Here is a 12,867-nt window from a genome sequence, read left to right on the forward strand (position 1 = left end):
TGAATGCATTTCCACACTATATTCTATATTGGTTTCCAAAGCTTTTAGTTTTTTGATCTGCTAAACCCACACTTATTTTGATCTTTAGAAATCATCCGTACAGTATATGAACAGGTAACTATCACATCTGTGCATCTTCTAAATCTGAGCTCTGCAGATCAGAACCAAAGCCTTTTGCATGGCAACTAAATTGCACGGCACAAACAGAACTGTCAATTGTGCTCAAATATGTTGAAATTTAATAGAAAGTATCCCAGCCTCCTCCCCAGGGTGTGCTGCTGCTTTATCATTCAACCGCACTTCGCTGCTGAATCCCAGTGGGATCAGACCAGAACTAAAAAAAAAAATGTTCGAGTGTTTCCTCCCTGTGAATTTAAATGCTTCATTTCTTTTGAAGTCAGCTTACCTGCGCCGCCGCACACACGGTCACGCGCTGCAAATGGTCAATTTATATGCAGCTTATCTGGGTATGAATGCGTGGGGAAACACAGCTGTTGATTTCAGCCAAGGTTCACCCCCCCCGCCCCCCCAAACCCCCCACTCACACCCTCACCCCCCACTCCCCAAACACACCTGCAGCTCCTTGTCGGCTGCTTTGGCCAATTCTCCAGCCAGAGTGTCCAGGCGCTGCTTGACTGGGCCGTCCACTGACAACACATGGGCCAGCTCACACAGAGACGGGTACAGCTAACACACACACACACACAAAGCAAATATTGAAAAACATTATCAATTGTTGGTCGGTGAGATCTGTGGGAAGAGATGTCTTAGAATTTGTGATGTGATGTTGCATTCAGGTGCAGTCAGGCAGACGGCCGTCGGCAAACCAACCGGATGTAATTTTACTCAACGAGAGAAAGACGGTAAAACGTGGGTCAGGTCAACAATACGACATCACCATGACAACATATTGTCATGCCTGTATTGTTTTGCCTCGTGCTGGCGGACCACTTGTTTACATAGACGCTTGTTTATCCTGTTACATGCAGTGTCTGTCTGACGTCTGCCCGATTTCACGTGAATGCAACATCAAGAATACGTTCCGATATGCAATATGCTAGATGGGGGGAATTCCTACACATTATACCTTTAACCATAATTCCTGACCCTTAGGTCATTTATAACTTAATTAATCCAAAATCGTTTTTATGCACACATGTTTTTTACTGCATTTTTACAAGAATATAAGCAGCACATTAAAGATGACACACACATTTTTACTGGGGTCTGTTTTACTTGGACATTCCTTTACTCAATGTTTTGTGTCACATAAATCATCATCATCATCCATTTATTCCAGTTCTTTTTAAACACATTCTCTCTGACTGTTAAAATGTATGTAGGTGTCTCTGTGCTGAAAATGTCATGGACAATTTGGAGCTTTTACATTCTGCCAGTCTCTGGTAACAACTTGGGGCCAGTGAGTCAGTCATCATCTCTTATTGTAGTACCTTTAATGTTCCCGAGACACCTCACAGGACAAGTATTTGGGATTTTATGTGCCAAAATATCTTTAACAACTGCATTAACATTTTCCCAATATAGTCTTGTCTTCGTGCAGCTCCAGAAGCTTCGTGAATGGTCGGCTGTTAAGGACAAAAAGGTGCTTGTTCTGTATTATTATTATTATTATGAAACAATTCTCTCCTCCGTACTGTTCTAGTGAGTTTGTGGGTACACACTGGGATGCCATTCTTCTTCTGTACAGTAGTTTGAATCCTTAACTCTGCATCTATGTGAATACAATCACTCCAATCGCCTTATTACTTGAGATTTTTCACGACCCAGTAAGCTAGAGTTGGCCCTAATTAATTGCTTATATCTGATTAATGACGTATTAATCTGATTAATCATCAAGTAGCCAATGATAAACTAATTAGCTGCAACCTATTGTTTGTTGTTTATAGGATGGATCCCCATTAGCTGCTGCCTTGGCGAGCACTAATCTTCCTGGGGTCCATAAAATATAACATCCAAGACATAAAATAAATACATACAGTCATACATTCCTAGCATAACTACACTTATAACAACAAAAATAATAATACACATACATGTACACACACACATGCATATGAAGCCTATAAGACTGATTCCTGTCTTTCAGTCTGGATGTGAGCATTCAGAGACTCAACATGCAGACTGAAGTGTTATTAAAAAAAACTCATTTGTTACAGCCGCCATTAAGTTTTGAAATAGCAGCAGTTAAATTTTGTATTGGTGTGTTGGAACTGCATACGGTCACAGAGCAATTTGCATCAGTGTCTACACTGGCATGAGCAACATCTCATTTGTTGGTTTTACTGTTGTGTAATAGTCATGCAATGCTCAGTTTTTTTCTGGTTGTATTGATTTTGTTTGCTTCTAACGTGGACTGTATTTTGAAAACATGTTTTTAAATGCATTTTCATGTATAAATGATTATAAGGATGCTGCTTAGTGTGAGAATGAACCCTCTGTGATGCAGTGATGCTGAGGCAGAGAGAAGCTTCACTGAGATGCAGTATATCGTGTCTTTATTAGAAAGTGTGAAATTATATAATCTGCAATTTATCTATTCACTGTAGCTGCCAACAGATGTAATGGAGTGAAAAGTACAATCATTTGTAAAAAAGGTATTGTATAAGGTGACACAGTCTCTTAGTCAAGGTTTAGTTACAACTCTAGACTAATGCACAACTGACTGGCACTGATTATTTAATACATATCCAATTTGAAATGTTGATAAGATGGGTATACGGGGCAACATGGATACACACATGTCTTCAGCCAAAACAGTGTATAGTATACCTAATATTTTATACATGTGAATGGACCCAATGCAGCTGATGAAATATGTTTAATGCAGCTGCAATCATTGTCTGTAAGCTACAATAAGGGCTTATATAACCCATGTAGATCTGGTTTTCTTCCACCATAAAAACTGATCAGGAGCCATTGAAGAGATAAATAAAGACTCACTCTGATAGAAACTTTCTCCTGAAACGTTTATCATCTCCAAATTGCACCCTGTGCTCAGATGGACGTATAGGCTCATATATACAGCACATATGTACTGGGAATGCAAGGATATGAAGCTTTTTTGGGGTGAGGTCTGTTCTACTTTATCTAATGTACTGGAAGTCACTGAACCATGTTCTCCCATTGTGTTACTCCTGGATGATACCACCTCAGTAAAACTGACATGCTGGAAAAGACATACTCTCCTCAAAAAATTGCTGGCTTTACGCTGGAAACCTCCACATACAGTTACCAAGCCCCATTGGATTAACACATAGCCTACATTGACATAATAAATATGGAGCTTTCAGTGGCAAGAATGCACGGTGCTGGAGCTGATACTATTCTAGCATGGCAAACAATGGCAGATAAGATCAAGGAATTGCAGTAATCACTATTTTTTATTTGCATTTCTTGTTAAAACATGGTCTCTCATGTCCTGTAAGAGTTTTATAGAGATCCAATTGGGGGGGGGGGTCGTCACCTGGTCCCTTTTTTATTTTCTTATTTTTTATTTTTTTATTATTATTATTATTAATTTATTTTTACAGTATTTTTTATTAGATTGCAATGTACCCTTTACTTTTATCAGACTGCTGTACTTGTTTTCCTTTAAAAGCAATAAAAAAAGTTGTTCACAAAAAAAAAGACTCACTCTGATCAGCAGAACAATGGTATCGCAGCCAAGTTTAAAACATGGCTTGCCGACAATTCTACCTGCACACACTAACACATGGCTGTGCGTTATTTGCGTCATGATCATGGATGCTGCCTGTCTACAGTACATGATGTCTGTCTGCACTCCTGAATGTGACTGTATGTGCTAATGTGTGATTATGTTTTATGTGCTGCTTCTGTATGTTATGACTGTATTGATGTTTCACTGGTTTCTCCTGTCTTCACTGATCTATCTTGTCTCCTAGCTGTCCTAAAGCTCTCTTTTTAATCAATGTGCTGTAATATATTGTTTTTGTTTTTTGTTGTGTTTTTAAGGTTCCCTATTGTCATCTGGCCGGGGACTACAGCAGGATATTAGCCATGTTGGCTAAAGTTGCCCTTTTTACTGTTATTGATACAGTTGATTGATTGGGATTGTCTTCGACATAATAAACTAATAAACTAAACTAAACTAAACAGCGTCAATAAAATCAATTCCCATCCAAAGTCTTCGACACATATTCTGTGGTATCACATGAATCATTACAGTCAACAAATAAAACACACACACACACACACAGAAAAAGAAAAAAAACTCAATGAAGTCACTCACAGCTCTGGAGTTCCTGACTTCTTTGAGGAGCTGCCTCGCCGTCTGCACCTCCTCTCCTTCCTCGCAGCCTTTCAGCACCAACACCTGCTGCTGCACCCGCACACACAGACGCTCCATCACCTACACACATGGGGGGGGGAAAAAAGAAAAAAAGATGAATATAATATGTTACAAGCACAAGATATTCAGTCTAGGATCACAATACGAATCTCGACTTGTTTACCATCATATGCACCAGCACAGATACACACACACCTGTTCAGCAGTGCTGGTGACGAGGCCTTGGTGCAGCCTGAGAGCCTGTTTCTGAGAGAAACGCTGAGTCTGGTTGTTTCTGAGCAGAGCCCGCTGGATCTGTCTCACACACACACACACACAGAAAACAAACAAGGAGGGAGAGAAGTGAATCTGACAGGTGTTTACAAAGCGCAGTGTGCAGGTGACAGGAGACAAGTCCATTTGCATGGTAATAAGGAGACCGGAGAGAGAATTCTCATCCTCACAAATACACTGGGTGCTTTTGATTTTTTTTTTTTTCTCTCGACTCAGCAGGTCGAGGTGCTCACTGCTTCATCATCTTATGTAAAGAAAGATTGGATCGGGTGTTCCTCAAGGACTTAGGTGCTCTGCTGACAATGCAGAGACAAAAACAACTCCCGACCCTAAGTGAACACTTCATACACACACACACACACACACCCATCAGCTATAACATTATGACCACCTGTCAATATTGTGTAGGTCCCCTTTAACAGCTTTGACTTGTCAAGACACTCCACCAGACCGATGCAGGTGTGCAGCGGTGTCTCGGACAAGAGTTAGCAGCAGCTCCTGTAAGTTCTCCAAGTTGTGAGGTAGGTGGGCCCTCCTCAGTGGATCAGACTTATTTGTCCAACCCACAGATGCTCAACTGGACTGAGATCTGAGGCCAAATCAACACCTCAAACTATTCCCACATCATATGTAAAGTTTGGACGAGTACATAATCCTGCAGAAAGAGACCCCTGCCATGATGTTTCTATGAAGAAGTGGGTTTGTTCTAAAAATAATGTTTAAAGGGACATTGTGTAAGTTCTCCTGTTATCTATTCACGAAAATCGATTATTTCGTTCAAAGTCTGTTTGACCCCAAAAAGGAAAAAAGGATCAATGCGCACTGCGCACTGGGGGTTTATCCCAATAGCCTTTTCGGAATAGCGGGGTCTTTAGAAAAAATAGAAAACCCCGCTATTACGATGAATGGAAGTCTATTGTCGGAAAGGCGGGGCTTCGGAAAGGCAGGGTGTAACCGCTGTTGGCAGTGTACATAGATTCCTATCAAATAAACAAAATCACACCATTGTTTCTTGACAGGTGTGGTCCAGGACCTGGTCTCGGGTTCCCCTGTTGTCCCTCCTTAGACTTTTTATGGTACTAACCAGTGCAGCCCAGGAACAATACAGTACCTGCTGGTATGAAGATGCTCTAACCCAGTTGTCTGACCGTCACAATCTGGCCCTGGTCGTATTTGCTCAGATCCCTTCACTTGCCCATTTTACTGCTCCAACACATCAAGTTCAAGGAGTAAATGTGAAGCTGCTTGATGTATAACACCTCTAACATGTGCCATTGTAAAAATGTCAATTGGTCATAATATTATGGCTGTTATTTTACAGTGCACAGTCTAAGCTAGGGCAGTTCAGTAAGTAAGCGGACATGATTCATTGGGCTTGAGCTGCAGTGGAACCATTTCTGATGTCAGGACACTGTTGATGTGTTGTTTCTGAGATGTATGAGAAATGCTCCTTTAGCCCGTGAGCCTGCAGGGAGGAGAGATGTTGCACATGATTGACTGACAGCCGAGCCAGCAGGGAGATCCGGTCTGACGTGCAACGTAAACAGACTTGCTCGGTTAACTGCAGCTTTCAGGCCAAGTGACAGACAGAATCTCTTCAGCAGTGGTAGTGAAGAAAACTGACCACGTCATTCAGACACATCCTTATGTTGAGGGAGTGTTTTTGAAGCAATTCAAAGCACGACTGATGATCTAGAAATGTATCATGCCTAATGATGTTAGCAAGCAAACATTTCCCCCATGGCTGATTGTTTATGGACTCAAAACAAGCTGCAAGACAGGATGTTAAAAAGAGACACTGTGACTGGAAAGCTTTTGGCACACAGTCTGTTTCCTCACATAGATACACAACCGCACGCAAACAGATACATCATACAGCTGGAAAATTAAAAATGTGGATGTCTGCCTCTTGTGAACCAATTTATGATGCACTACACATCTAATTTACAGACAGAGCTAAAACCAGGATACATCTGAGTGGGAGAAAGTAAACAAAGCAGTGCTCACTCCTTACATTTTATCACCACCAACGGGCCCTTGACTAAGGCCCTTAACCCTGCCCTGAATAGTTCCAGAGCCGCTCAGTAGCTAGCAGATAAAAAACAACAACAATCCAGCCAGACAAAAAACAACCAAAAGTTCAGTAACTCACAAAGCAAGCAGCAGAGTGTCTGGCAGCTCTCTCTGATGTGAGTTTGTAAAGTGACAACAGAGCTGCTAAGAGGCTGGTCGGCTTCACAGCCTCCAATTTCTTTTAACATTACTCTGTCTGCTTCTTACAGCACAACATAACATAACATAACGCAACAAGATGCAATTTATACCAATGTTTTTACACCATGCTGACTCCAATTTTACCTAGGTAATGCAACACCTTGGTGTCAAGACTTTAACACAAGAATCAGGTAGCAAGCAGGCAAGAAACTGTTATTTTCATAATAATCATTATCATCTGGAAATTAATAAATTAACAATTCTGTCTGTAAAATGTCACATCCCAGTGTCCTAAAGCCTGAGGCGACATCTTCAACCACCAGGTTTGAGAGAGAAAACTTTTCTTTGAAAAGCTTCATCTAGGTATTAACACATCAGCTTAAAAAAAAGATTATCAAATTGATTGATTTTCAAAAAAAAAAAAACGATTGTGATCTGAGCCACCGCTTCATGTGCTTTTATTTTGGAATGTCTTCTGTATCGTACTGGCTGGGTATCATAAGCCAGGCAGTCAGAGGGCATCACAAAGTCTGAGTCTCTGATGAATTTAAATGTGGAAACATTTCAAACAGACCCCGCTACATGCCACACACCACATGTAGTTTCCACAGCAGCAATAAAGTCTACAAATACTTTCAGACTGTCTCATCACCTCTGAAGCACAAGCAAATGAAAGTCATTCATCAGGCTGTTCCATCTCGGTCTGGGACTAATTGTCAGCTAATGCCGTTATTCACCGACTGCATCTTTAAAACATGAAGAGGCGAAGCTCCTCTCACCTTGGTCAGAGCTTGGTCCGTCTTCTCGGGGGCGCTGCGGTGCGCCTGGGTGACGTCCCCGAGGGGGAGGGGCATGTACTGCAGGGTGAAGTTGCTGTTTAGACAACAGAGAGAGAGAGGGGAAAGGAAAGACATCATATTACCCTCGGAATAATAAACTGGAAGATTTATGACGTTAACAAGAACAAACAGAAAAACACCCGTGGCGTTTATAACAGTTGTCTCCAATTCCCCAACACTCAAACACACCCACACATCCTTGTACAAACTCAGACACAAACATAAGAACTCAAACTTCACACCCACTTTTGACTGGTGCCCAACGTCAAAAAGCCTGATGAAACACTGTGCAATGGTAAACACTGCACAAAAGATGGTTATCTGCCTTTCATATGGGGTTGTGCGTGTCTGTGTGTGTATGATTCGATTTATGTGTGTATTCCTCTCTTCAAACACGGTGCGTGTTGTGTTCATCTTACTGCTCCAGCGCTCTTGCCACATCTTGGAAGCCTGTCGCTGTGGTGTTGTTGCGATCCCATGTCACACTCCTGAGAGGGATCAAACCGGTGGGGAATGGGGGGGAGACAGGCACACGGGAAGAGAAGAGCATGAACAGTCAGGGTTTTTATGCTCCTTAACACACACGCAAGTACACATGCATGCACGCAACCTTGTACATGTGTCTTTGTGGGGATCCCTCATTAATAACCTTATAATAACCATAATAACCTTAACTGGGTTCCCACTCTTTTCTTGAAATGATTTTCCAGGACATTTTCAGCTGCTACAGTCCGACTGACATGTTATTACGTCACGTATACTAACACATCCCCCATCCCATTCATGCTTTGGAGAAGTCTTCTTTTCAACAGTTGTACCTTATTTTGTACATTTAACCAGTTTGTTTCTATGTTTATTCCTCTCTCACCCCCAGAAGTCTGATTTAAAGGGATAGTTCAACATTTTGGCAAATTGGCCCATTGCCATAATCCCTATAGTTTTAGGAGTAGGTTTGTTACCTTTATTTGTCGGTGCAAGCTGTTTTTAGAACGGTGGAGCAGAGCCGGGAGCTGCTCAGAGCTACGCTACAGAGGCTCATGGGATTTCTTGGTTTCCCTCATCAAACTCATCAAATACACAATCCAACAACTCCAAAACGCTCTGGTGGACAAGTTGTGACCTGCACATTCACCACGCTATGAGATAATAACGGAACATTACGAGACAGAGTTGTTTTAGAGGTAAATTTATGCAAAACCGCTGATGCACGTTGCCTTCAGGGACAGTTTTTCGACCAAGCAGTCTCTGAATTTTCCTCTAAATCCCATTAGTCTCCGTAGCGTAGCTCTGAGCAGCTCGCGGCTCTGCTCCGCCGTTTTAAAAATAGCTTGCACCGACAATTAAAGGTAACGATACTGCTAAGACTATAGGGATTGCCAAAATGTTGAACTATCCCTTTAAAGATGTGCAGCCTGTGGCTCTGACTTATGTATGAAATAATCTCTTACATGCTTAGAAATTATGACAAATTTATCATAGAACAACGCAAAAACATGTTTTTGTTTTTAAACCAGGCCCACTACAGCTCTCTGCTGCTCCTCTATCTGTCCCTCAGCAGAGAAAACCCTCATGCTCATGGTCCAACACCAGAAACGCTCATCAACTAAAAGTCTCTAGTCTTCTCACTCGTCACTTCTTTGGAAAACAAATTCTTAGTGGGGTCTGAAAAAGTCAAACAGAGCTCTGGCCAATGTCACTATGTGATAAATCATTTTCCAGGACGAATGGGAACCCTGCTTAACCCTATTACTAACCTTCAAACAGATATTTAACAGATATTGTTAACATTCCCCACCTTACTCACTCACACACTATATCACAGTTCCACCATTTATCTGACCATGCAGCTGCACAAACACATCACAGAGGGATTAACAACACATTTGCCGGGACTCTCTGTTTTTACCACATGCATAAAATGAGCAGCATTAAGAATGCATGACTGACTGCCATGCAACTAATGAGCTTCTGTTATTTCACAGTGCCGATCCTCCACCTACACTCAATACTGTCTAACTCCTGTTTTTAGTGCATCACTCATCTCCAGCCTCTTTCCTTTCATCCGTCCTCCTCCTCCTCGCCCGTCCCCGTCTCTCGCTTCCCCCACCCCACTCGCACTTTCTCTCTCTGCCCTAGAAATCTAATCAGCAGAACCCAAATCTCACTCCTTAGGTGGTCTCCCTCTCCCATCCCATCCCCTTCATAACTTTCTCCCTCTCCAGTGCATACCCAGCCGTTTCCCCATCCTAATACCACCATCCTGCCCCCTGTCTCGCTGCTGTCCTCCTTTTCCCCATCCCAGAGCTTCGTCTACTTACAGCTTCTATTTCTTCACCTCCAACACACCTCAAAAACACACACCCGTCTTCACCCAGCCTCTTCTTTTCTTTTATTTCAGCGTTGTACAATACGTTGTATGCCTGAAGGCAGTTTCTTTCCATCCCTCCTCCCCCCCTTTTCTCTCCCTCCCACTGATTCGCCTCGCTACCCCTCCGACTCCTCAGTCTTACCTTCTTATCTCCTATACGGCTCACTTTCCTGTCTTTGAAGCCCCGCACTCAACTCTGCTGTTCTGCCTCGCAGCAGCCTCAGTGTGTCCCCTCCTCAAACCATACCAATAATATTAATTTTCTCTGACCCTATTCTTTTCGTGTCCTCTAAAACCTCTTCTTTTCCCGTCTTACCCCTCTTCTTCTCCACTGATCTGCACCGAAATCCCTCTTCATCCCAACCACTCGAGGGATTTTTAATCAAACCCACCTGAGTGTTGTGTTGATCTGCAGGGCTTTGCTGAGCATCTTGGCCCCTGAGTCTTCCAGGAGGTTGCCACTCAGGTCGACCTTCCTCAGGCAGGCGTTGGAGCCCAGGGCGTTGACCAGCACCGTGCCTCGCTGACGGAGCCTGGAGTCAGCCAGAGAGAGGGACTGCAAGGCCTGGACGCAGTGAGAGAGCATTGGAGGGAAAAAGATGAAAAATGATGAGGGTGTTATCACTTTGAAGACTGGAATACATTTAAAAAGCAAAGAATCGCCCAAAAAGTGGAGCAGATTGTTAGGAGACATTTTTTTTTTTAGAGATTAACAAAAACCAGTATGCGTGGCTGGACCACCTATGGTCAAATCTTGATTATATAACCGTGGTATTATCTGACAAGACAATTTCAAATTGATCAATTTGAGAGAAAGCAGAGACAGACTTGTATTATTTTCTGTCTTTCTCACTTTTGTTATTTTCAAGCTTTGCTTTCATTGCATTGGTGGGAGAAAATTGGGGACAGAGGATACACAGCTACAGTACACACAGGTTGGACCAGAGATGGGGCAGCTGGAGCAAAGACTAAGACTAATTGGTATGCACTCTTCTGGGTGAACTGCTGGGGAACCTGTCCCATCTTTCCCTTGTTGTCTCTCACACAGCACAGCCTCCGTCTGGGCTCGGCAATGGTTAAGCCCTCATTTACTTCCAACTCCTGAACATAACAGACTTTTATTTGAGGCAGGTCTTTATGTCTAACTTCCTCGACTCGATAGGTAGAGCTGGAGTCGTTACCAATAACTTTATCCTCTCCCTCCTTCTCTCTGCTCGGTGTATCTTATGTTTTTCTTATCTTTAGTTATTCATCTGCCTCGTTTAAAGGGATAGTTCACCCAAAATTCAAATTATCTACTCACCCTCATGTCGATTAAGGGCTGGGAGAAGTTTCAGAGTCCTCCGTGGTTTCTCTGAGTTACAGGGGGGCTCGGCGTAGCAGTGCATGTCCATATAACGGTTGCAAATGGATACCAACTGTCTTCGTAACAAAAAGACACACCAAAAAACATCCAAATACCTCCATGCTGCTCGTATGTAATGTCCGTCTTGTATTGAAGCCCCGAAATGCGAAATTGTTCCGAAAAAAATTAAATAAGTCTATATTTCAAGCTTGTTTGCAGCGGAAGCTCCTGTTCCCGGCGTCAGTAATCGCACTGACGCCGGCGCAAATCTCGCGAGATTTAGACGACCAGGAAGAGGAGCTTTCGCTATAAACAAGCTTGAATTTCGGGGCTTCAATACAAGACGGACGAGCAGCATGGAGGTATTTGGATGTTTTTTGGCGTGTCTTTTTGTTACGAAGAAAAGTGGTATCCATTTGCAACCGTTATATGGACATGCACTGCTGCATGGAGCCCCGCTGTAAGTCAGAGAAGCCACGAAATTTCAATTTTGAGTGAACTATCCCTTTAAGTAGTAACAGTAACAGTTATTGTTGTGGAGGTGAGGCACAGTGTGTTGGAAGTGCTCCTCCACTTCCCTGTAGTTTCAGAGCAGCGGGGAAACCAGAGCGGCTCAGCAGACAGCTGCTCATCACTGTGCTGACCAGTGGTGGAAATCCCATCACTCAGTCAGTCAGTGGCAAAGCAGCTGGCCTAAATAGAAAGCTGGAGCTGCTAGGCAGTCGCAAAAATACTCACTTTTTTTTTTTTTTTACACCTTACTGTCTATGGAATTCAATCAAACTAGATATTAAAACTTAATTAATAACTTTAGAGGTGCAGGTTGAAGCATTTTGTTCCCTTTGAACAAAGCCATGCTGGCTGCTAAGATAAGCCAGGCGTCTCTTAGCTCCTGCCTGAAACTGTGCAAACATGAGAGCGGAAGCAAACTTCCCCAAAACTCTTGACAAGAAAGCAAGACAAAATATCAGGCTATTTCTTTTAGTGGTATTTTTTCCCCCTCCGAGTTCTGTTTATATCCTTTGAATTTGCTGGGAATCACTTCAGCTGCTGGGAGTTTGCAGTTTCTCACTTTCATGCGAGCAGCTTTCTATGACTCACTGGAGTGTTGGCATCAAAGCTCTGCAGGAGAGCCACATATGATTTTGATGTTAGTGTCGTCACCACTTCCTGGGTGAGTTGACTAACAGCTGACCTCCAGGGCACGCTGCTGTAATGCCTTTTTAACTTGCACATTTACACTTGTCTATGTGAGAGCGCACGTTGGTGCACGTCATCAGTCTGTGCTCAGTTGCGAGAGCGTAGTTGTGCTATCACCATCAACAGTGGTAAATAATTGAGAAAGCTAGATGTCATGCTGGATTTGCAGAGCGGAGAGAGCCTCGGGAGCCTCGCAGATAAACTGAGACCAAATGAATCACTCACTGGTGGCACAGACATCATGACTCTGTGTTTGCACCTTGCACCTCCGGTACGTGGCAGGTGGGAGATTAAGCTC

General features: G+C 42.9%; 1 protein-coding gene across 1 annotated transcript in view; it reads right to left on the reverse strand.

Annotated features, from left to right (window-relative positions):
* Positions 1-12,867, reverse strand: part of carmil3 (capping protein regulator and myosin 1 linker 3) — a gene marked incomplete at both ends in the record, with an annotated part of 109,608 nt that overhangs the window by 21,726 nt on the left and 75,015 nt on the right. Inside the window, 6 exons of the mRNA XM_083991750.1 lie at positions 574-687; positions 4,271-4,390; positions 4,526-4,624; positions 7,597-7,690; positions 8,076-8,144; positions 10,417-10,589. Coding sequence (XP_083847876.1) covers positions 574-687; positions 4,271-4,390; positions 4,526-4,624; positions 7,597-7,690; positions 8,076-8,144; positions 10,417-10,589 — 669 coding nt within the window. The remainder of the gene's footprint in view (positions 1-573; positions 688-4,270; positions 4,391-4,525; positions 4,625-7,596; positions 7,691-8,075; positions 8,145-10,416; positions 10,590-12,867) is intronic.

The sequence above is a fragment of the Trachurus trachurus genome (assembly GCF_905171665.1).
Source record: "Trachurus trachurus genome assembly, chromosome: 17".
NCBI classification, from domain to species: Eukaryota; Metazoa; Chordata; class Actinopteri; order Carangiformes; family Carangidae; genus Trachurus; species Trachurus trachurus.